Genomic DNA, 23,382 nt, shown 5'->3' on the forward strand with positions numbered 1-23,382 from the left:
CAAAAAAGTTCAGAAAGGAAGGCAGGAAGAGAGAAACGGAGGGGAGAACAAAGAGGGAGGGAGGGAAGGAGGGAAGGAGGAAGGCAGGCCGGCCTGACTAATGGCCACAGAATGGGAGAAAATATCTACAAATTATGTATCTGATAGAGGACTCTGTGTGTGTGTGTGTGTGTGTGTGTGTGTGTGTGTGTGTGAATATGTAAGACAAATCTATCACTCAATAATGAAAAGACACATTTGAAAATGGACAAAGGATTTGAAAAGACGTTTATCCAAAGAAGATATGCAACTGACCAATAAGTACATGAAAAGATGCTCAATGTCATTAGTCATCAGGGAAAGGCAAATCAAAACTGAGATGCTACTTCTCGGGCTGGCCCAGTGGCTCAGGAGGTTAGAGCTCCATGCTCCTAACTCCGAAGGCTGCCGGTTCGATTCCCACATGGGCCAGTGGGCTCTCAACCACAAGGTTGCCTATTCAACTCCTCGAATCCTGCAAGGGATGGTGGGCTCGGCCCCCTGCAACTAGCAACGGCAACTGGACCTGGAGCTGAGCGGCGCCCTCCACAATTAAGACGGAAAGGACAACAACTTGACTTGAAAAAGTCCTGGAAGTACACACTGTACCCCAATAAAGTCCTGTTCCCCTTCCCCAATAAAATCTTAAAAAACAAAACAAACAAACAAAAAACAGATGCCACTTCTCATGCACTAGGATGGCTATAATCAAAAAGATAATAACAAGAGTTAATGAGGATGTGGAGAAATTGGAACCTTCATCCATTGCTAGTAGGAATATAAAACAGTGCAGCACTTTGGAAAACAGTTTGGCAGTTCCTTTAACAATTAAACATAGAGTTACTATAATAATTCCATTTAGAAGACTAGGCAAATCTACATAAACAGAAAATAGTTTGCTGGTTGCCTAGTGCTGAGGATGGGGGGTGATTGCAAATGGGTATAGAATTTCTTTTGAAGGTAAAAAAATATGTTCTAAAATTGATTGTGGTGATGGTTGTACAATTCTATAAATACAGTTAAAACTATATTTGAATTATACACTTTAAATGAGTGAATTGTATGGTATATGAGTTATATCTCAACAAAAGTTAAAAAAAAACAACTAATGAGGTTATTCCTGACAAGTCATTAATTAGGTCAGAGAGAGAGAGAGAGAGAGAAACAGAAAGAGAGAGGGAGAGCCTGGCTTATTGGTTACCACTGGAAGTTGCTAGGGTACCAACTCATGACTCTAAAAATCAGAGAGAAAGAAGCCTGATTATCTAGTGTAAGCTACATTTCAGAGTAACCAAATAACCCTACTGGATGAGAGAAAGTTCAATTATAGAGAATAATTCCGACTATCAACAAGAAGGAACGATAGAATCACACCCTAGTGAAATAAGAGCTTCAGGCAAAGGTCATCAATGGATACTGAAACCAGTGATGGGACCTGTACACCTGAACATACTGATCCATCTTGACTCCACCCAAAGCTGGATAAGAGGACGTTACCTACCTCTGAATGTAATGCAATGTGGCATACGCAGCATCGCCTATGAGGTATGTTTGCCAGAAAATTATATTGATCCTGAATTTAGTCAATCTAATATTTAGTGTATTTGTCGGGGTAAGAGAAACAAGCTAAGTACTACCGTGAGGAGACAATGACCAAATCCAGAAAATCTGGACACTTCACAGGACAATCAAGTCAGTGGCAAGTGGGGAGAAAAGAAGGGGCTTTGTCTGTTCTAGATTAAAAGAGATTTAAAGTCTGTTCTAGACTCAAGAGAACAAGCAGTTACAACATGCAAGCCTTGCTTGGATACCAGTTCAGTAAATCCATTGTGAAAAGTCATTTTTCAAACAATATGGGAAATCTGAATGTCAACTGACTATTAGATAATGTTAAGGAATTAGTATTAATGTTGTTGGGGGTGATAATGGCATTGTGGTGATGCAAGAAAATGTCCTTGTTTTTGAAAGATGTACGCTGAAGCATATATGTGAGAAATAACAATATTCTGGGATATAATTTAAGATATTCAGCAAAAAGGGGTAGAGGCAGGAATAGATGAGATCAACTGGGCAAGATGGTTAATTATTAAAACTGTGAAATGGTGGGGTCATTGTGCTTTTATCTCTTTTTTAGTGTTTGTTTGGAATTTTTCAAATCCCGGCAATGCTCAAGGATGTATAGGTTAGAACATATTGGTTCCAGGTTGCATTGTAACAAAGCAATCTGTGATATAAAAGAACCCAAGCTCAAAAGCACGTGTGTATTTGCCATTTGACATGTTGAGAAGAATTCTTTCAGGAAAGCCCTTCTAAGCTCCCTTAATTTTTTGTTTGCTAGCTTCTGTTTTTTGTTTGTTTGTTTTGTCTCTCTGAACCATTTTATTTGGGGCTTACCAATAACTGGTTACCTTAGGGAAATTGTGGCAGCACAGTATCTTCCTAAACAAAGTCCTAGCTGTCACTGGGCGCAGAGGGTTCTCTATTCCTCCAGAAAATGTGTAGGTCTCCCTGGGGGTATAGACCTTCCCAGCACCATGCATAAAGCTTCACTGTTTTCCCACACCCTCTCCTGGGACATAAGTAAAGTCCTGTTTCAAATGGATAAAGGAACAGAAATGCTTTGTCAAAAGGATTCCACAGCCACACTTACATGACATGTCTCTGTTTGGACCCCACTTTAATTTGTCTATAAATAACTTGTATCTTCAAAATGCTGATCACGTTAGAGAGCATCTTACAAACTTGCGGGAAGATGGAACCAGTTTTAAGTTATGAATATATTTAAAATAATAGACTACACATACATATCACGATCTCTTTTCAGTGACTTCTGCTTTGGGAGCTCAGCTGATCAGCATGTACTACAGAAGAGTTTCTTCTCTCATCTTGCAATGTGGAAACAAATGAATGGGGGGTGTTGAGGTAAGGGTGTCACACATCTGAGTTCTGTTGCAAAATTGCTGCTGACTTTGGGTGAGTTGACCTTCCTTGACCTTGGTCCCTCTCTGCCAAGGGGAAAGCAGCATTTCCTTATCTGTCCCCTGTCTCACCTGTACCTCAAAAGAAATAATGTACATGAAAATATTCTTGGAACTATAAAGGGATTATAGTGATTTTTGTAAATATACTCTCCAAATAGATTCTGCTTTTCCCTAGTCAACATCTCTTATTTCCCAATTCCACTTCTAGAATTGTTCTTCAACCACTCTGGGATACGGTTTGAATAAAAGACTCTGAGAGTAGATTATATTTTCAATTAGAGATTATTTAGCTTCCTATTTACTGCGCAACATTAAAGAAAATATTTTCCTCTTAACTTAAAAAACGTTGAATACTGTTAAAAGCCAAACATACTATTTCTGGAATATTCCTTGAGTCTTGGAGATTTCAGCATTTTATAGTTCTCTGCCCAAGTCCTGTTTAAATATAGCAAATAAATTGTCTTTCGACTCAAAACGTCCATTTTGAATATGGTCAGTGGTAGCCCTGGCTTACGTTCCTTCTATTAAGGCAGATTCTTGCATGGTACATAGAGCAGGGTTTGAGGACTTGCACAGGAAAGCTTCAGATTAATCTTCCAGGGCTAGCGCTGAACAATGAGGCTTTGCCCCAAGTGGCCACTGCAATGTCTTCGTGTATATTCAGTGAAAATGTATTCAAAATGTGCTCTCTACGTCTCTTACCAGGGCAGGTTAGAAGCTGCTAAGACAAATACGAGATCTTCGGAGCGAGCCAGCCCATCCATCTGCACCAATAGCTCTGTCTTCATCCTAAGGCTTCCTTCGTGCTCCCCCCTGCGAAGGACAAAGAGGTGAGATTGTCCCCGGGGCAGAGCTCCGCTTCCACGACCGGAGCATCTCTCACCGACTGTGGAAAGGGTCCCTTTCTGGCTGCTGACCCCTTCCTTGCCTCATCCTTGGGAGCCACTCGTACTAGAGTTGGAGGAAACAAGCCACTGGGTACTACTTTCCCATAGAGAGGAAAAGAGAGGAAGTCAATGAATATAATGATGATATTGAAAAGAAAACCAAAGGTTGGTGGTGAACTAGAAAATAACTGAAGGGTAGACAGTGCCACTGGTAGATTAAATGCAACCCGCTGTGGCTACCTGCAGTATTATTTACCCTTAAAAAAAAAAGGCATAGTTGAGAATAGTTCTTTTCATTTATGGAGCAGGCACGAAAGAAGTTTCACAGGCAGTATTTCTATTAATGTAATTTATGGATACAAATTGTCCAAAAAGGGAGGTGAACTACTAGACTAAATCTGTTTCACTCTACTCATAGGCAAGATAATGACGTGGGAACTATGCTTTCCTTGCACAGCAGGTTGGAGGCAGGCTCCTGTGCACGTTCATCCTCTAAGCCCCCCACCACCACTGCCAAAGACCCTCCCACCAAGAAAGAGCTCAGTACAGGACCTGCACAATCCAAACTGGTCTCAATACCACATCCGACACGCTCCCCTTCCTCTTTACTTGTATAGAAGGAGGTAAAAGGACAAAAACAAAAAAACAAAAAATGCCTTGGACAACACAACATGCAGCTTCTCCTCTCTGTATGTGGGCGCTGGCAACCCAACCCAGGAATGTGGTCTTTAGGAACTATGCCCCTTACTATCTAACTACCTTTTCCTAAGAGAGAAGTCTCTCAGTATAGGTATGTATTTATTCAACATTTACCCCTAATTATTATTCTTTTAACATAATATGACCCAAGAAGTCTTCCAAACACCTGCCCCAATTCCCTGACCAATTTCCTGAAAATTCTAGTTTTAGAATTAAAGTTCCAGACAAGGAAGCTGAGATTCAACGCCAAACCGGGAGCACACTCCAGGATAGGGGAGGAAGTTTTCCAATGAGCTCAGTCAGAGAGCTGTGGGGAATCTGGGGATGGAGATGGACAAAGGGAATGGAAGAGCGAGTGCACAGGTCACGAGGGGAAGACAGGCCAGGCGTCCAGGGCTTTGCGGGAGGAATGACCAGCAGAGGGGCCTGTGCAGTTCCCTGCTCCCGTCAGGTACTGGGGCTGACAGCACCCATTGTGCCACGGAATCTTCCTGTTTCAATTCGTGGACAGCAGGAGTGTTAATGTCCCATGGACATTAAGGGTGGTTTCTCCCCACTGGAAAAATGGTTTTCAACAAGTAAAATTTCATAAATTATATTCCAGTTATACTTCCAACAAGCTAATTATTTGCTTTTTATTGCTATTAGTTCTACGTTGATGATAGATCCTTAAGGCCAGGAGTAAATGCACCGTGTTGAGAATTCCCAGAGAGCTGGGTTTTTTTTCAAGCCAGAGGAGCCAAGTTTAGTAAAAAGGTTCAGAGAAAAATACACCTAATGAAGACAGAAAGACATTCTTAACCATCACCCCCCGCGCCCCACACACCCTGAAGGCTCATTACGGTCTGAGACGTGAGCTAGAAGTGGACAGTCTTCCCTGCTCAGGACATTAGCGAACACTTCATCTTTAGAGATGACATATGTGACGTATTTAAAATCGGACATGCCGAGCCACAACCTGGTGGCTTCCCTGGCCTTGCACACCTTGTCAAGGACTGTCCCTCTTGGGACTTGGCCCTTTGCAGCCCCATTCCCCACAGGCAGCCCCCGGGCTCCAGAGGAGGCAGTCACAGGCGGCTATTTTGAGCCAGCAGGACCATTATGGCAGCCTGGGACTCGGGGGGCTGCGTGATCTTCAGGCCCGAAAACCACTCTGTGGGGAAGGGGGGAAGGGAGGATGACATTTCCTCCGGTGATAAAAACTACTTAAATCAGCTATTCAGTTAACAGGATCTAATTTAAAGACCTTTCCGTGTGTCTGCAGAAAATTTGTGGGCTTATTAATAGGCTCATTCTGCTGGTAAATGTCGATAGGCTTCCGACCATCAAACACACTTATAAGAGGAGAGAAGTGATGACCAAAAAAAAAAAAAAAATCAACTCTATTTGTTACCCAGGAGCTGTGCCTCTCTGACTCATCACGGATTCCAGCTCGTCCAGGAAGATGGTGGAGGGGGCGTGATAACGAGCAAGCTCAAATAGCACCTGGGTGGGAGAAAAGCAGCCACAGGTTCAAATTCATGTATTTAAAGTTCTGAGATGCTTCCAGAGATTAAAAGCTTAGAGTCGCTATAAAGCATTTTATGCTACACTCTGCTATTTCACTAATAACTTCATAATCATTACAATTATTTCTCCCTAGCACACCCCATGGGGTTCGATGGTCCAATTATTTCTATTTATAACTTAATAAAATTAGAGACAGAGAGAGGAAGTGGTTAGCCCAGAGTTACTAATCATAAATGGGAGAGCTTAAGATAAAACTCAGCTCCCGAATTTCCAGTCCGTTAACTAACCCCTGTTACCCCCTGTCAAGAACGTGTTCCATAGGGACACAAGAACCTTGGAATGTGTAAAATCCTTTGATGATTTTCCCTAGCCCTTTAGGGACAGTGAGATGGCTATTCTCAGAAGGAAGAATAAAAGGAAAAGGATCGAGTTCAAGTCATGGATAACAATATCAAAGAATTTTGCCCCGTTTTGATCCCCAGATTACTCCATGGGTTCCCCATACCACGCCAACACTGCGGTTTGGCTCAGGTACTTGAAGGCAATTCCCGATTGAATAAAATGTTCCATTCCAGAATAAAATGTTACGGACTAAACAAGAACAGGAAAGCAAGCATCAAGGAACAGACATATTAAAAACAAAATAAAGAGCTCTAAAGGGTGATGAAAAGAGTATAAAAAACTAAACCTTTTTTTTTTTAACCCTGAAACTGATCTCTTGAGCACCATATACAATTCTTCACTGGTTGATTGGAGAAAGCAGCTGAGATTTAGAAAAGAATAGAGGTTCTTTAATAGGCAGCGGGGATTTATTCTCCGTGTCACATAGCGTTAGCAAAGCATCACAGAACAAATAAGGGGGGAATGGCTCAGAAAAGGCCAAATTGTGGTTGTCTTGCGTAGTAGCAGGTTGTCCCTCATAGCTCTCCCTGTCACCAAATGGGAAATTCCTCGCCTTTACACAACTCACATTGTGGTACATCCAAGCTCTTGCTCAAGTATTTCCCTTTACGGAATCTTGTTTCATTCAGCCAAGACGATTGGCTCAGCCTAATGAACTGAGAGAACAGTGTCAATTCTGGGACACTCATCACAAATGCCTTTTAGACAGAATAGAGACTACCTCATTAGAAGCAAGTGCTTATCTTCCTTGTCTCTGATACACAACACACACACACACACACCAATATACCCGATATTAAGGATGATTACTACCCAATGAAAAATAGACTATTAGGACTCCTTATTAGATTCATACACATTATTTAAGGAGCTCCCTAAGGTGCAGAGAGACCAAAGGGCGAGACAAGACCAAACATCCAGTTGGAAGGAGAAACACATATGGAGTCTATGTCTCCATATTGACCACACCACTGCTCTTTCCACTGCCAGATGATATAATCCTGGGTAAGTGCTCTGGAAGCATCAGTCTAAAATTTTCAAAAGTACTTGGAGGAAGTTGGGGGGTGTTGAAAGATGTAAGCACCAACAGGTGTGTGCATTTGCTAAAGAGACCACTCAGCTATTCAATATCATCAACTCCTAAGAGGCACAAACATTAGGAGGGGAGGGAGAAACATAGCCCAAGGGTTCCCTATAAATAACTCTTAATTGGAATAGAAAGGGAAGCAAATAGTAGGAAAGCTTCTTTGATTTAGGGGAAGGTCCTGAAGGGCTTTTTTTTACTTGAAAGCTTCACGGTAAGGAGCTTGACAGCAATGACCAAGATTTTGCAGGTGAAGATCTTTACAAGAGCTTAGAAAATAAAGTAGTTTCTGAAAGGATAGAAAGATCAAGGTCAGCAGAGGTTATCTGTTTCCCTCTTGAATTACTTTTTTAAATATCCAAAATAAAAACGCATTTCACAGAAGAAATACAAACTCTTCTAAACCTATTAAAGATGCTTAAATTCATTCAGAATGAAAGAAATGCATTATTTGAACACCAAAATATTACTTTCACCGTCAGTTTGGCAAAGATTTTAAAATTTGGGTCCTACGCAGTGTTGGCCAGGGTGTAGTAGGGAAGCAAACACACCACTGATAGGAGTGTAAACTGGCGTAACCCTGTTGGCAGTCATTCATTCCCTCTAGCCCAGCAATTCGACTTCAAAGAAATTGCCCTACATGATTGAATATGCAAAGTCGTGTGCGTGTAGTAAGACTGTTCACGGTAGCTTTGTTCATAAAAGCAAGAGACTGGAAACAACCTAAATGTCCATCAAGTAAACACTGATTAAAATGTGTTTTGGGACACACCCATGCAATGAAATACCATTGAGACATACAAAAGAACATGCTCTAGCTATAGCAGTGTGAAACTATCCAAGTTATAGTGTTAAGTGAAAGAAAAAAATGCAAGGTACAGAAAAACGTGTTCCTACTTGTATTCAAAGAGTTGTTGATGTTAATGTATAGAAATGTTCCATAAGACCGCACAGCAGCTGTAGTCCTTTGTTGCCCCTGGGAAGAAGGCTCAGGGGTCTATGTACCCTTTTGTACTTTTTTAAATATATTGTAAAATATGGGGAGAAATTGAAGGAGGAATCATTTCCTCACTCGTAGAATTCTAACAAAATAATACTGATGCAAAGGAAAACTTTAAAGTTTTAAAAAACTGTTAAATACAATGCTTACACAGAAGGGAGAGTTCAGGTTAAATGACTTTTCTGGCTATTCAGCATTAAACTAGAAAATCTTTTTCGTTTCCATCTTTGTTAAGAATAATCACAAAATATCTGAGTGTATTCTGTCCAGGTAAGTTCCGTCCAGGGAATATGATGTAACCTTCCTTTGAACATCTTGCAGTAGACTGTGCTCATAGTTCTACCCACCCTTTTTCATGACAGAGGATGAACCTAAACTGATTCTTGGGGCATTTTGTAAGAATCTTCTTGTTCCTCAGCACACAGAAATGGAATATTAAAAATATAAAGTCTTCAGGCTGATAATGATTTTAGTTTCAGCTGGAACCCACAAATTTAGGAGCAGTTAAATTCAGGTCCCATCTTTGGATCTGGTACTGAGTTAGACTCAAGAGGAACAAAGAAATGTAGGTTGTCAACATATGATTTCCACAAATTACAATCATAAAGGGATGATAAGAATTTATAAAATCTTATGCATTTGAAACAACTTAAGAACAATATCAAAGTAATAAATGAGGTTATTTTAGGTAAATAAATCCTTTAAAAATATTCTATTCTGCCTTCCAATTAAGCCACAATACTTTGAAAATGAATCATCTAAGAGAATGTAATTTAAGAATGATACTTTAGAGTAATTTCTTTTCATAAAATATATAATATTTATATTCTCTTAGGAGTGATTACTTATCAGTCATTCCACAGAGTGCAATAGTTTAACAGGGTTTCTGAGAAGGATCCACCTTACATTGAGGCATAAATCATTAACAGTTGTTCTCAAAAGGTAAAAATTTATAACATAAAATGTGACATAGACTACGAATGAGATATTATAAAGATGGAAACAATCTCTTAAGGAAAGAAAAACACCCTGCAGGCTATGGGCATCGTGGAGGAAAATTGCTCAGGGCATCTGAAAGAATAATTAAGTTTCTTGCTTCTTCCCATGATTACCTGGGTAGCGCAGGGACTAGCGTACAGTAGTAGCCTCTCAGTAAATGTTAACTGAATATACTGCACATACTTAATAATAAATGCTCCTGGAGTGAAGGAAAACATAGGCCACTTCACAGACAATTGTTTTCCAGCTTTCATTCCTAAGTTGCATGAATCACAAAAGGGCTGTTGGTCAAATTCCCAAAGGAAGGGAGATCATGTGTTGCTGATGGGGGCATAATTAATATCCACATATAGTAGTCAGTCCATTTCCCAGGCTTTTGGTAAACAAGATCCAGGATAAATTCTAACATATAAATCACCTGAAAACAAATAAGTGGTAACATCATTTTGTATCACTGGAACTTATTCTAAAAAACCAGAATCAAGAATTCCTGTATCTATGAAACAAATTGGTGGTTACCATCGCAGAGAGGGGTTGGAGAGCGGGCAAAATAAGTAAAGGGGATTAAGAGGTATAAACTTCCAGTTATAAATGAGTCACGGGGATGTAATGTACAGGATAGGGAAGGTAGTCAATAATATTGTAATAACTTTGTATGGTGACAAATTGTAACTAGACTTTTCGTGGGATCATTTCATAAGGTATATAAATATCGAATCACTCTGATGTACACCTTAAACTAATAGGATATTGTATGTCAATTATACATGAGAAGAAGAAAAAAAGAATTCCTACCCGAACAAGCTTTTCTGAATCCCCTCTCCACTTGCTGACAATGGTAGACGCAGAAATGTTAAAGAAGGTTGTTTTGCATTCTGTGGCCACAGCTTTGGCCAGTAAGGTCTTTCCTGTACCTAGAGACACACGTGGATCAAGCATGAGCTGCACTTGAACTTCATTTCTCTGTTTACAGAAAGCAGTTTCCCAAGCAAAAAAGGAGGAGGTTCCTCAGCTCTCGTTTACCCCAGTCCTGAAGCGAGGACAGATGAGGCAACTCATCCTCTGCATACACACTTAACATCAAGACCAAACCAGAAAGGGTAGTTTACCTGGAGGGCCGTAGAGCAGTAGTCCTTTCCAGGGGGAAAGAATTCCTGTAAACAGCTGTGGGTACTATGGGAACAAGGAACAGTGATGAGCGTTGGTGTCAGTATGTCACTCACACTCAGCACAGGTAAGCTAGTGAAGCTGGAGTGCAACACAGCACAACCAAAGGGGCAGGTCTCCCTGTTGTTAAGCCTGGCTGCTTCTATAGGTATCGTCTTGATCTCGACTTGACTCTCACACTTGATAGGAATGCACAGCTTAATTTGTATGGCGTTTGAAAAGAGCAACTTTTTCTAAGGAAAAGAAAGGCATAGGTAGGTGCTTTTCCTCTCTATCGCAGTAGTTATTTCTTACATGCAAAACCTCATTTCCACCTCCCCACACTCCCCGAGTTCTAGATGCAGGGCATGTGGCAATTTATTGAAGGTTGTAAAACAGGTGCAAACTTGAAGAGAAACGATGGAACTAGCAAATCCAGCACAAAGCTTTAGTGAAGCCTGGTTCAGAGGGTGGGAACGTTGAATGCTGAATGCGTCATGAGACACTGGCTCCAAAGGGGACATGCATGAACCTCAGTGAATCTCTCCCTTTAGTTCAAATTCAAGCAGTCTGGAGGGTCGGTGGGATTGGTAGAGAACAACCAGAAGGGAAGATAAGAGTAAAACTATATCCAGCTATTAGTTTCTGGCTGATGCTAATGACAAAATTCTATGTCATCCCATATAGAGCTTATACGACCATGGAGATGACACATCCAGAGAATTGCCATGAGACGTTCTATCCTTTCCAGACGTCTTGGACTATTGAGCCACTCAGAAGAAATGGTGAGTAAACTTCTACTCATTCTGAGTACACAATTAATATATTTCTTATTCCCTTGTCTGAACACAGGAAACAATAAGGGGAAAACCAAAATCTAAAGTTACTCATTTTGTCTCATTAGAATACAAGCATCCAAAAATCAGGGGCTGCCTGGGCTCGGTGGTAAAATTAAGTACGTACTCCAATACTGAGAAAGTATTGCAACACAGGCAAGAAGTTAACTTGTGGGCAGAAAATTTTCCTGGGCTTCTCTCTCTAATGCACCGGCATATGACATACAGCTTGTCCAATGGATAATGAACAGAAATAACCCCCAGGAGGCTTCCCATCCTTACCCTTATAGGATACACAACAGCTTCTTTGACTAACTGCTTGGCTGTATCGAGTCCAATAATGTCATTCCACTTTATGTTTGGATTATGGAGATAAATGTCCTGCAATGCACATTTGATCATTTTGTTAAAACTAATGTTTTCCTCCACAGCTGTAATAAACACAGAAGCTGCAGAATACTTGACTTACACTAGGACATAAAGTGCTGGTGATACAAATGTTTCATGTTAGATATATGTATATATGCACATTGTAATTTCAGGTTGGTTCACCAAAGGAATGCCGTTAGAATAGTCAGTGATTCTCCCTGAAGAAGATGTTGATAATATAACGTGATATTTTTAGCGGGGGAAGAAAAGCTTCTGACGATGGACTATACCTGTCTTCAGTCAATAGCAAACCGGCTGATTTACAACCGTAATTAAAGACGCTACAGAAAATGCCTTCAAATTACACTAGCTTTTACTGTAAAACATACTTCGTAGTCAGTGCCTGGCCGGCCTCTCTCTTGCTCCTTGATCTCACAAACACTTTCTTAATTTGTTACATAAAATAGATAATGCTCCTCTAAAACCAATTTCTCTTTTTCCCTAGTGATCGCTCCCTACTTCCATCAAGAGCAATTGCTTCTACAAAATTCAAGGAAGCCAACAACCAAGCAAAGGTGAGTTTTCCCCTCTCATAGTAGAGCCTTGTAGCAACCATCTAGGCCAATCAATTAAGATAGCTTTCACTGATAACTCATTTACAGTTTCCAAACTTCAGTTTCACCAGATGCCTCAGAACAGTCACTCGGACTTTTCTCAGTAGGAGCTGTTTCGGGCCAACTGAATATCTAGAGTATCTAGAGTGTTACATCAACAAACGAAACAAACACACAAAAACCCCACCTCTTTTCCAAAATCATTCTGATGACTACAGAACATCTGGAGTCTATTTTTATAGGTATTTAATTTTTAAATAAGTAATGCATGCACGAGTTCAAAAATATAAAAATGTATTTTAAAAACGCTAGGGAGATGTTATGCTCCCACTCCTGTCCTTCATCCTTCCGGTTCACTTCACCACAGGTGACGACTTTTATAAGAGACACTATGTACACAAGTGATTTTGACGTGCATAATATGCATGATCCCGTCCTGGGTGGGATGACAGAGAAAGGACTCAGCCGGCCAAGATCTTGGCAGAATCCACCATCTCTTTAAAGCCTGGATCTGCATGCCCACCAGCCATTCATGTACTTATTACCCCTCTTTCTTCGGAACTGCTTCGCCCACAGTGGGTGTTCATCTCCCTTGGAATTCAGAACATCCACAGATAATAGCAGTATCTCTTGCCCTCTTCTAAAGCTGACATTGAGTTCCACATGGTAGTGTCTAATTTCCCAAAAGGAAGTTTCTATTGATAGCAGTCGACCAGGCTGCCTCATGAGGTGGTGAGCTCCCCGTCACTGTAAGCATTCAAGCAGAGGCCGGATGACTACGTCCCATGGTACTGTAGAAAGGATTCCGGATGGAACCATTTCAGGCCACTTCCACTCGACAACTCTGTCATCACTAATCATGTTATTCTCTTGCAAAAACAGTAGTGAGACTACAGCTTTTTGTGGTCATAAAAAGTAGTTTTCTCTGCTGTCTTGCGCATCCCAGTTACCATAGCCCGGCTCAATCCGTCATCCTCTCACTGGCAATCACTTCACAGCGGTCTCCCTACCTCCATTTCTTTGATAACCATCCACCACAGTGTCATTAAAACAAGCTATCTAAAAGCATATTTGAAAAAATAAATTTTTAAATAAACAAATAAAAGCACATTTGATTATCACATTCTCGATGGACACCGGTGAAAGATTCCCCACCTCTTACAGACAGGTTCCCTGCCCTGGATCCTGCTCACAGCACCCTCACGCTGGCCTCCCTTTCTCACTCCATTTCCTAGCACTCCTTGCGTTCTACTTGGCTGACTAGAAACACTGCACGAGCGATACAATTTCACAGATATGTACCTTGGCCCACAATGCCCCCCAGTCTCCGTCTTCTACTCTTTTTCATGTGGCTATTTCCTACGTATCTTCTGCTCTAGCACTTTCCCCACTCTGTGACACAAAACACCCCTCTTTTCTGCTCTCAAAGTGCACCTCGCCGGTGGGATGAGACCCTCGTGGGCAAGGGCTGGGTCGATTCGTTCACCTTTGTGTTTCCTGCCCCGAGAACCCACCCGACACATAATAGACGTGCAGTGAACAACCACTGTACTGAACAGAGACAGCTGGGGAACCCTGAACTACCTCAGTCGCTGCGCGGTTTTTTGGCATCTTTTTTTATTATGGAATGCTCGCCTCATGAATTTGCGTGTCCTCCTTGCACAGGGGCCATGCTAATCTTCTCTGTATCGTTCCCATTTTAATATATGTGCTGCCGAAGCGAGCCCTTTTTTTGCATCATTCTAAATATCTGTCTGAGCCTGCCTCGGTTTCAGTCTTTCAGGAAATAAGAGATCCCTGGAAATTGGAAAAGTCTCCTATAACTCAGGCATCTGTCCTATTCCCAAGGAGCTTGCCCAAAGTCACACAGCTAGAAAGAGGAGGATGTAAGCATCACATCCAGGTCAACGGATTCCAGAGCCCATGTCATTAACCAAAAGACTCCCCTGCCTTTAGATTCTAGGGGGCAATCTTTACAAATCAGTAGTCTGGATGGGAAGCGCTTTCCTGCTCATCTTGTTTTTCATGGAAATTTCCACTTATGAAATCATCAGACTCCTCACATCTCTATTTCTATGCTTTGACTATTTAAACAAGAGGCAAATGTGCTCGTTCCTTCTCTAAGAGGCTTTCTTTCCTTAACTCTTGGCTCTGCTCTAAAACCTTTCACCTGTCCTTTTCTTTCTCTTTTGGTTCTCTTGGCCTCTATAGTGAAATGGTGGGCTTTTTATATTGTAATTTTATGATTCTATAATTTATTTATCATGCATTATTATGCCTCTACACAATATGAGTGCCTTTGCAAGTGGGGGCCCGTTATAAATAAATGATTATATTTATTGTTATTAATAAAAGAAGCAGCCTGCACTGCTCCAGCAGCCCCAATCCGCCTCCGTAAATTTGTGAATTGAACATCAGATCTTACCCGGCTCACCACGGCTGCCAATTCTCGCATCTCACTGTTCATGCCAATAAGTGCACTCAAAGGTTTCAGCAGTCGTTCCTGATGATGGGAACAGAAAGCCTCACGTTATATAATATTGCTTTGTAACTTAGGAAGAAAAACAGGGCACAGATCTCAGTGACATAAACCGTGGCGGTGGCTATGACCTTCGACCTCATCTCAAGCTTTCCCTGGACTCAAAATTACATTTCTAAAATTCCTCTGGACTTTGGCAGTTCGCAAGATGAATGTCACATCTTAGCCACTTACTGAGGGGTCTGGGTTACGGTCGAAGCTGTTCAAGCCAAGTTCGCTGGTGGCTCCTTTGATCGCATCTGTAAGCAGCCCTCGGAAGTCGATGATTGGGCCCTGGAAGGGAGTAATAGTTATTTACACCATGAAAACGGGACGGAAGACTCTCCTTCAGAGCTCAGCTTCATTAAACCGAGACACATTTGTGTACCTTGGTGTGTAGGGCACACATATAGGGAAGCTTTAAAAAGAACCTGCACTAATAATGAATAAGGTCATTTCCTCAAGTTGAGGCGCTTCAGAAATAAAAGAATTTGTCAATTCTTCAGCATGAAGTCGGTTCGAGTAAAAATTCAAAAGCATTTTTCAAGAACTGACACATACCATCTGCTTCGTTACCTGTCTAGTTCACCTGTATTGTTTCTTCCCTTTGACACATTCCACACGCAGGGAGAACTCATTGCCGCAGGAGGAATGGTAGTCCCTATTTACTGACTCTCGTGGATTTTCACTACTCAGTAGAGTGCCTGGCATGAAACAGGTGTGCAAGGTAGCTTGTGAGGATTCTTTCCAATTCTTATACCCCTTCCGCCTAGTCAGGAGTGGTGTCCTAGCTTCACCGATGTGGAAGTAAAGCCAGAGGAGTTATGTGATCTGCCCAGGGTCACACAGCCCACAAGTGACGTCAGGCCAGGATTCACACCTAGATATCTGTCCCCCATCATACTTCCAATGCCACCTTGCCTCCCCTATAAACAGAAGGGAAAGATAAGGATGCATGCAAAAAAATAACAATAACTGTAGCCAGCATTAGTGAGTATTTATTATGTGCTGGCACAGTACTAAGACCCTCTATTAAAGCAGCCCTATGATTATTTCCATTTTTAAATTAATTAATTAATTAATTAAATTTTTTGATGGAAAGAAAGCAGGTTTATTTTAAAATGCCAGCATTAAGGGAAGACAGTAGACTCAATGTCACAAAGACTGCCTTGATTATTTTCGTTTTATAGATGAGACAAAAGAGGCTTGGAGAGATTAAACAACTTGCCCAAGGTTACAGCTGGAAAGGTCTGAGCTGGGGTTTGAACCTAGCCAAGCTGATTCCAAAACCGTTGCCTTTAAGAGCAACGGGCCGTGGGGCTTGGGGATCCTGAAGATAGGGGCTCTCACAGGCAGTGAGAGACACATTTTGGAGATCAGCCCCTGGCCATACACCCTCATTCAATTTAGGAACCTTTTAAAGGCTAGGGAGTAAAACCATCTACATTTTACCCTGAGGACATTTCTGCTAGAAACAGAATTTATAGCCAGACTCTTTCAAAGGTTAAGTGCTGGGTTAAATAGTCCCTTCCTGGTGACCTGATCAGAAACATCCATTCATATGAACTTGAGACGTTCACGTTCATGAGAGAAACTAATGCCACCGAGTTTCAGGCACAAAAGTGATTGAAACCACGACGAAAGTAGGGAAGATGAACAGGGAAATATTTCTCCAAGGGAGGCACTGATTTGAAGGGTATCATCTCCAGCAATTATTCATATAATGGAGGCCCTCAAAACGAGCCAGTTCAGGACAATGAGACAGCTCCCTTGATTTCCAAGGAGATGTTTCCAGCTTCCCTTCCAAACACACACAATCCAGAGTTCTGTTTGGCTGAGAAGAGCTGGCTGGAGGAAAGGCAGCAGTTCTGGAGTTTGAGAACTTGATCAAAGAAAGAAAGATTAAAAAAAAAAAAAAAAGAAGAAGAAAAGAAAGAAAGATGACTGTTACAGAAATATAACCCTGAAGTTTCAAGAGAGACAAGTTGGTGTTGATGCTGTTTTTCATGTCCAAAGCAGGTTTTAACTCTCCTTTTTACCTATATCCACCCAATCTGGGTCTTTTCTGTTTGAGAAACTTATTTACGAATCAGGACATGAGGTTCATTACGAAAGGGGTAGAAATATCTACCAAGGACGAGATCAACTCTCTATCAACTGAGGTTTCATGCTTTACAGGAAATTACGTTCAAGCTGGAGCCATAATTCCAAGGAGAAAGGTGACACCAATAATCAACGACCACTAACAGGGGGGTGGGGGGGAGAATAAGTATGAGGCCACAACTCCTTAAATAATGCAGAACAGTTATGCCTGGTGTTTATCATTTGAATCACAAATGTTTAAGCGGAAAAGAACATTAGGAGCCATCTCCTCCAAACCCCTCAAGTTACAAATGAGGAAAGAGCTCCTTAAAAATAAGGCAGCTCAGCAAGGCCATTCATACAGAAAGAAGATTCAGAACAGAGCCCCAGGGTTCTAACCCTTATTCAAGCAGCTCTTCACCTCACAGCCAGCCTTTGATCGCCACGTGTGAACTTCCATTTGACAAAAATAACAGTTTTCCATTTTCACTTTTAAAAAGAGAAAGGATTTTCACCTTTCAGGATTAGGTTCATGAGTTCCACCTACTCTGTGTGGACGGACATTTTCTTCTCTGCTGCCTTTGTTGATTCCTGAGATGCTTAAGCCAAAGTCGGTGCTGTCCAGGCTGGTGTTGCTGACGACCTCCTGGAAAAAGAGGAAGCCGAGGAGAAGTCAGCTGTGGAAAGCGACTTAAGACATGCTGGTTGCAACTGTCTGTTCCATCATCCCACATCAAATGCTGGAGGTCAGTTCTGTAAGTAGGAAACCCCAAGTGTAATCCGGCCACTTCTATGCAGTTCCAACAAGGAGAATTAACCACTGCCTGTGCCATGAGGAAGGGGCTAGCCCTGGGAACCATGGGCTCCAAGCAGCTTTTCCAGTGGAGAAAATAGTTGTGCCTCAAGCCGGTCTCTCTGGCTTGCCTTTCCTCTTGTGACCAGAGGCTGAATTTGGAAAGGCAGCAGAGCCAACCAGCTGCTGTGGGATTTATCTTGCTGCATCAACACCTCCCTTCCACCCGGGTCAGACTGCAATGGCCAGACCATCCAACCTCCTTGATGGGGAGAGACGCCTTTTGACCAACTGAGTTTCCTGATTATTTTTTTTCTATCCCGCCGCACATCTTTCACGTTAATTCTTTCCATTCTTTTCCACACTTTCTCTTGATTCTCTTTTCTGTGAAGCCTGGTATGTTTTATCCTAAACCAGGAGGTGCGAGGCACAGATCTCCTGAGTCAGGAGCTGTCGGTTTCACCTGCCTCCTGGACTCTCTCTTCTGCTGCCCATCTCCTCCCCCAGAAAGTCCAGTATGGAGGTCTGGGGAGGGGACAGACTGCATGCACTTTGGAGAAACCCCACAAAAGACTGAGGCCCAGCCACACCTGACACTATTTAGGAACCCAGGGGTGTGCTTCAGGACCAGAAGACCTGCCGCCTATAGTTGCCTCAAATGGGAGGATTGAACTCGGCAGCAACCAGGTCGTCCTGCTCTGACTGGGCCCAGGGCCCGTAGCCCAGCGCTCAGATTAGGGGAAAGGCTGCAGGAGGGAGTCCTGCTGCTCCAATTAAGAAATGTTAGCAAGACTAGGGATTTGCCTGTGGTTTTTAATCCAGTGAACTGGAAGAAAATCTATAGTTTAACAAAATCGCACAGCAATTTAAAAAACATAGGTCCTCAAAAATAAAATAAGTACATGTGACTGTTTTCTTGGGGCTGTTTCTCAGCCACCTGCGATTTTACCCACTCAAAGCAAAGCCGTCTGACCTGTTTGGGATGCTCCTTGTGGAGGGGTTTGGCTTCCCCTGGCTTCCCCGCAGTGGTTTTGGACTGTGGCCTCTGGTGACTGATCTTGGGAAGGTTTTGATAACTGTGGCTCATCACCCTAGGGGAGGAAACAAAGACCTTTGAAGGAAAGTATTCTAACCACTTAGTTTGAGGTAACGAAACAACTTGTGGAGCACAAGAGAGTGTTCGACAGGTAAGCAGGTGCACCAGAATAGAGCCCTTCTATCCTCACTATCCTCCATCCAGTCTACCCTTGGGTTCCTCCAAGACCAGGCTAGAGAGCCCACCTCCACCTGCAGGCCCCAACTCACGCTTTTCATTTTCCCTTCACACCCCTTGGCTTCAGCCCTTCTGCAAATAGCTTTATTTTTCCCAAGAACACATTGCTTTACAAACATATTTCCATTGTTTCTTCCCACCTTTTTTAAAGAGCAGCAGAAAGTCAGAAAGTCAGACCAGGGGAAAGGTACGGGGTTGGGGGAAGGGGGAAGGGAGGAGTTCTCTGTTCAAATTAACGAGCCTTAGGATGTCTAGGGATTTTTCCATAGTTTTAATCCAGTGTGTTGGGTGTACCTTGCCTACTTAAACATACTTCCCCTTGTGCTATGTACAAGAAACATCAAAAGGGGCTTATGAAAGAAAAGCAAGCTTACCTCATCTGTTGTCACAGATCATTCATATTTGTAAAACAAATTTTCATCAAATATTATGTACTTCAGGCAAAACAAATTGAAAGGGCTGGAAGTCAGAATAGTGGCTAACTCTGGAGGAGATGGGGGGATTTGACTAAGAAGGGAGCCTGATGGTGGGCTGCAAGGGAGGGTAATTATGAGTAAATATGCATTTGACTGTATACGAGGTGTGACAATTAAGTTCGTGAACTTGTTGCAGTGATGTTGCTAACTTTTTTTGATATCAGAGGGGTTATTCATTATGAATTTGTACCAACTGGACAAACAGTTAACCAGGTTTACTATTTGGAAGTACTAAAAAGGCTGCACGAAAAAGTTAGATGAAAATGACCTGAACTTTTCACCAACAATTCATGGCTCTTGCATCACGACAATGCACCAGCTCACATGGCCCTGTCTGTGAGGGAGTTTTTAGCCAGTAAACAAATAACTGTATTGGAACACCCTCCCTACTCACCTGATCTGGCCCCCAATGACTTCTTTCTTTACCCAAAGATAAAGGAAATATTGAAAGGAAGACATTGTGACGACATTCAGGACATCAAGGGTAATACGATGACAGCTCTGATGGCCATTCCAGAAAAAGAGTTCCAAAATTGCTTTGAAGGGTGGACTAGGTGCTGGCATCGGTGCATAGCTTCCCAAGGGGAGGACTTCGAAAGTGACCAGAGTGATATTCAGCAATGAGGTAGGTAGCACTTTTTCTAGGATGAGTTCGCAAACTTAATTGTTCGACCTTGTATATTACACATCAATACAAAGGTAAAATAAATTTGTTCCTTGCATCCTCATAATTAGACATAAAATTCAATATTGGAATATTTTTTGATAGGGGATGAAATCCAGAGAGAGGCAGGACATGCTCGGGGGCAGAACATGAATGCCCACCTCAACTGTTTGGTTCTCTCTCTTCTCTTATCCTTACATGTGATATACATTAGCAAGGCGTATTTTTAGAAGCTTTTCTCCCCATGTTCTAAGGGGTCTCAGAGAACTGCCATTTCAACTCGATTTCTTTGTGGGAAAGAAAAAGGTGTTCATGTCTAGTATAAATGCATAACTATTTGGCCAGCAACCACCTCACCAACAATACACCAACGTCCACACATGGTGACCCCAGCGTTGGGCCCATTAGGATGAATGTCATGAAAGGTGGACAACTGCCAGTTTCTCAGGGCATCTGTTTTTCCTCAGTAAATTAGAAAGAAGACTATCTGTCCCTCAGGCCTTTTGCTGGCACAACAATGAAATAACTATGGAATGAATACCTCGCATTTTACAAGTGTGGACCCTTTTGAACAGCATTGATTTAAATGAAGATAGACGTAGACATAGACGTAGACGTAGACGTATAGATATATCTGCCTTAACATCTTTGCGGGACTGTCCGGGAACTGGGAGTCTATTTTAGCTCCTCAGTGGAGGTAACTGACTCACAGATTTGCTTCAACAGGACCAAAGACAAGTACACCAAATGTGCAAATCAATGCAATTCATTTCTAATCGGCTCTAACGATTGTAAAATTCATCCTAATACGAAACCAAATTCACCCCCCTCTAACTTGAGTTACCAGTCCTAGGGGTGCCACGTGTAATTCTGCAGAGAAGGTCCAGTCCCTCTTTGGAGAGTGAAGACCACTATTGTGCTGTTCTGGGATCATCCCTACCCCATCTTCTGTTTTTCAAGCTCATATCCCCAGTTGCTCCGCTCATTGCTCAGATTATCTGGCTCCCAGAGTCTGACGTGTCCTGGCTACCTTTTCTTTCTTCACTGTCTTCTGACCAGAATAGAGTCGCCTCCTACTTTCTGGACACTGTTTCTATTGATGGGATCTACGACCACATTAGCAATCATGGCACGTGTTGACTCACTGCATCTGCATTTCCCTGCAATTTCTAGGTCTCTGATTTTATAATCAGGGAGCTGTTTGTTGTGAACCTTTGGATAGAGCTGCAACCTTATTTCATTAAGTTTCATCTTGTTACTTTGGGGCCATCTCCCAAGTTGTCGAGATCTTTAGGCATCCTAATTCTGTCATCCATCACATTAAAGAACCTTTCCTCCTTTGGGTCAGTTGCAGATCTCTAAACTGGGAGCTTGCTCTCTGGTGTGAGATGCAAAGAAGTAGAAAAAACACTTTCATCTGTTAATAGCCAGTCTCATGACCCAACCTCTCATTTCAGTATCTGTCTTTGAGTATAAAATTGTAAACAAACACCATTCATTACTTTCCTAGTTATGCTTCCTGACTGCTGCCATTTGCTGCCCAACCTTTATGCTTGCCGGGTACAAACATCTACTCAGAGAGGAACTGAAGAAACCCCAAGCTGTCAAGCTCTGTCTGAGGGAAGCAAAGCACTCCACCAACATTCGCTCACAGAATGTTCTGCCAGGTAAGGAATGCTGAGGAAATTCCAAGCATGAATGTGTGGCTGAAAAATCATCAGAATCCAAATGCATTATAAGGTGGCCTCTTACGATGCTCCTCACTGTTTCTATTCACAAGCAGTCATTCATTACCAGAGTCTGATTAGCTTTATGGAAGCTATAAATAAGTGGATAACACTTTGGTCAAAACAATAAAATTGTTCCTAAAGAAGAGCGCAAAGCAAAGGTAACCTCAGGCAGAGTATTATTGTGAGTATTATCATGAAGCCTGCATGGGCTCTATGGCCATTTTATAAGCAATGTGAGCCAAACAGCCCTGTGAGGTGTCTATCTCTTCCTTTTTAAGCTGCAGACAAAGGACTAGAGTCATAAGTGCAGGGAACATAGTGAGGCACGGGGAACTCACACCTCCCTAGGGCCTAATGAGTGGCTTATGATCACAATCTACGTTTTCCTTTTTTCAAGTGCATTCTAAGACTTGAAGAAATTTTGTTCAATGACTGAATGCTTGTGTGGCCCCTGCTGGAACCCTACTTCAACCTTCCCCTGAGACTTGGGCTTTATTATAATAGTAAGACTGTACAGGCCTTGATTCCCTAAAGCTATGCCACGCTGGGGAGCTGCATCCTTGTTCTCCTGGCCATTTCTGAACAGGCTCTGACAATAGGGGTGTGGGCCAGGAGTGGGACGAGAGGGATGGGAGGGTACTGAGGCAAGAGTGGACGGCCTGAGTCTACCCAGATGGACAAGGGATAGCCGGGCTCCAATCAGACGCTCTAAGTCCCACATGAGATTTGGATTTGAGAAGCTGGAGAAAGGAATATCAGATGAGTGTGAGAAAAGGAAGAGAAAAGAAAGACCTGATTATCTTCAGGCGGGTCAGGACATGGGCTCTGGGAGTGCACAGAGAAACTGAGGTATGATTCAAAGAGGGAAAATATTCCTTGGGTGCTCACTATGGGCTGGGAACTCACTATGTGTCAGAAATTTGCTCCAAGCTTGTAAGTAGCAGAGCCTGGAATTGAACCTGGGTCTTTTAATCTCTGAGGTCCATACTTTTCATACCATATAGCCTAGAAAGATAGAGCATCCGTGGGTGCCATTATCTGCAGTAACACCAGAAAAACTGACAGACATTGGCTCACATTTTAGACATCTGTAACAAGAGGGGAACGCATGGCTGGGCCCACCAAGGTTACATAACCACAGTTTGGTATTGCTGGTAGACAGTCATGGAGCCACACTGGAGAATCTTCTGGAAAGTGTCCCACAAACTCCTAGAGTTGAGTTGATCAAGATGAATTACCATTCACTTTACCTTCTGGTCTTCCCTCCACTTCTTGGTGGTAAATTATTTTCTGCTGTGGTAA

General features: G+C 42.3%; 1 protein-coding gene across 2 annotated transcripts in view; it reads right to left on the bottom strand.

The window, feature by feature from the left end:
• Positions 1-23,382, bottom strand: part of KATNAL2 (katanin catalytic subunit A1 like 2) — a 63,793-nt gene that overhangs the window by 9,340 nt on the left and 31,071 nt on the right. Inside the window, exons 4-13 of one of the 2 annotated variants that reach the window (XM_081078883.1) lie at positions 23,331-23,373; positions 18,911-19,028; positions 17,692-17,790; positions 15,258-15,356; positions 14,970-15,047; positions 11,844-11,942; positions 10,689-10,752; positions 10,375-10,493; positions 5,979-6,070; positions 3,702-3,812 (exon numbers count right to left, since the gene is read on the bottom strand). In XM_081078883.1, the coding sequence (XP_080935009.1) occupies positions 3,702-3,812; positions 5,979-6,070; positions 10,375-10,493; positions 10,689-10,752; positions 11,844-11,942; positions 14,970-15,047; positions 15,258-15,356; positions 17,692-17,790; positions 18,911-19,028; positions 23,331-23,373 (922 nt within the window). The remainder of the gene's footprint in view (positions 1-3,701; positions 3,813-5,978; positions 6,071-10,374; positions 10,494-10,688; positions 10,753-11,843; positions 11,943-14,969; positions 15,048-15,257; positions 15,357-17,691; positions 17,791-18,910; positions 19,029-23,330; positions 23,374-23,382) is intronic. The other variant, XM_081078884.1, reaches the window with a different exon arrangement.

The sequence above is a fragment of the Rhinolophus hipposideros genome (genome assembly GCF_964194185.1).
Source record: "Rhinolophus hipposideros genome assembly, chromosome: 17".
In the NCBI taxonomy this organism is placed as follows: Eukaryota; Metazoa; Chordata; class Mammalia; order Chiroptera; family Rhinolophidae; genus Rhinolophus; species Rhinolophus hipposideros.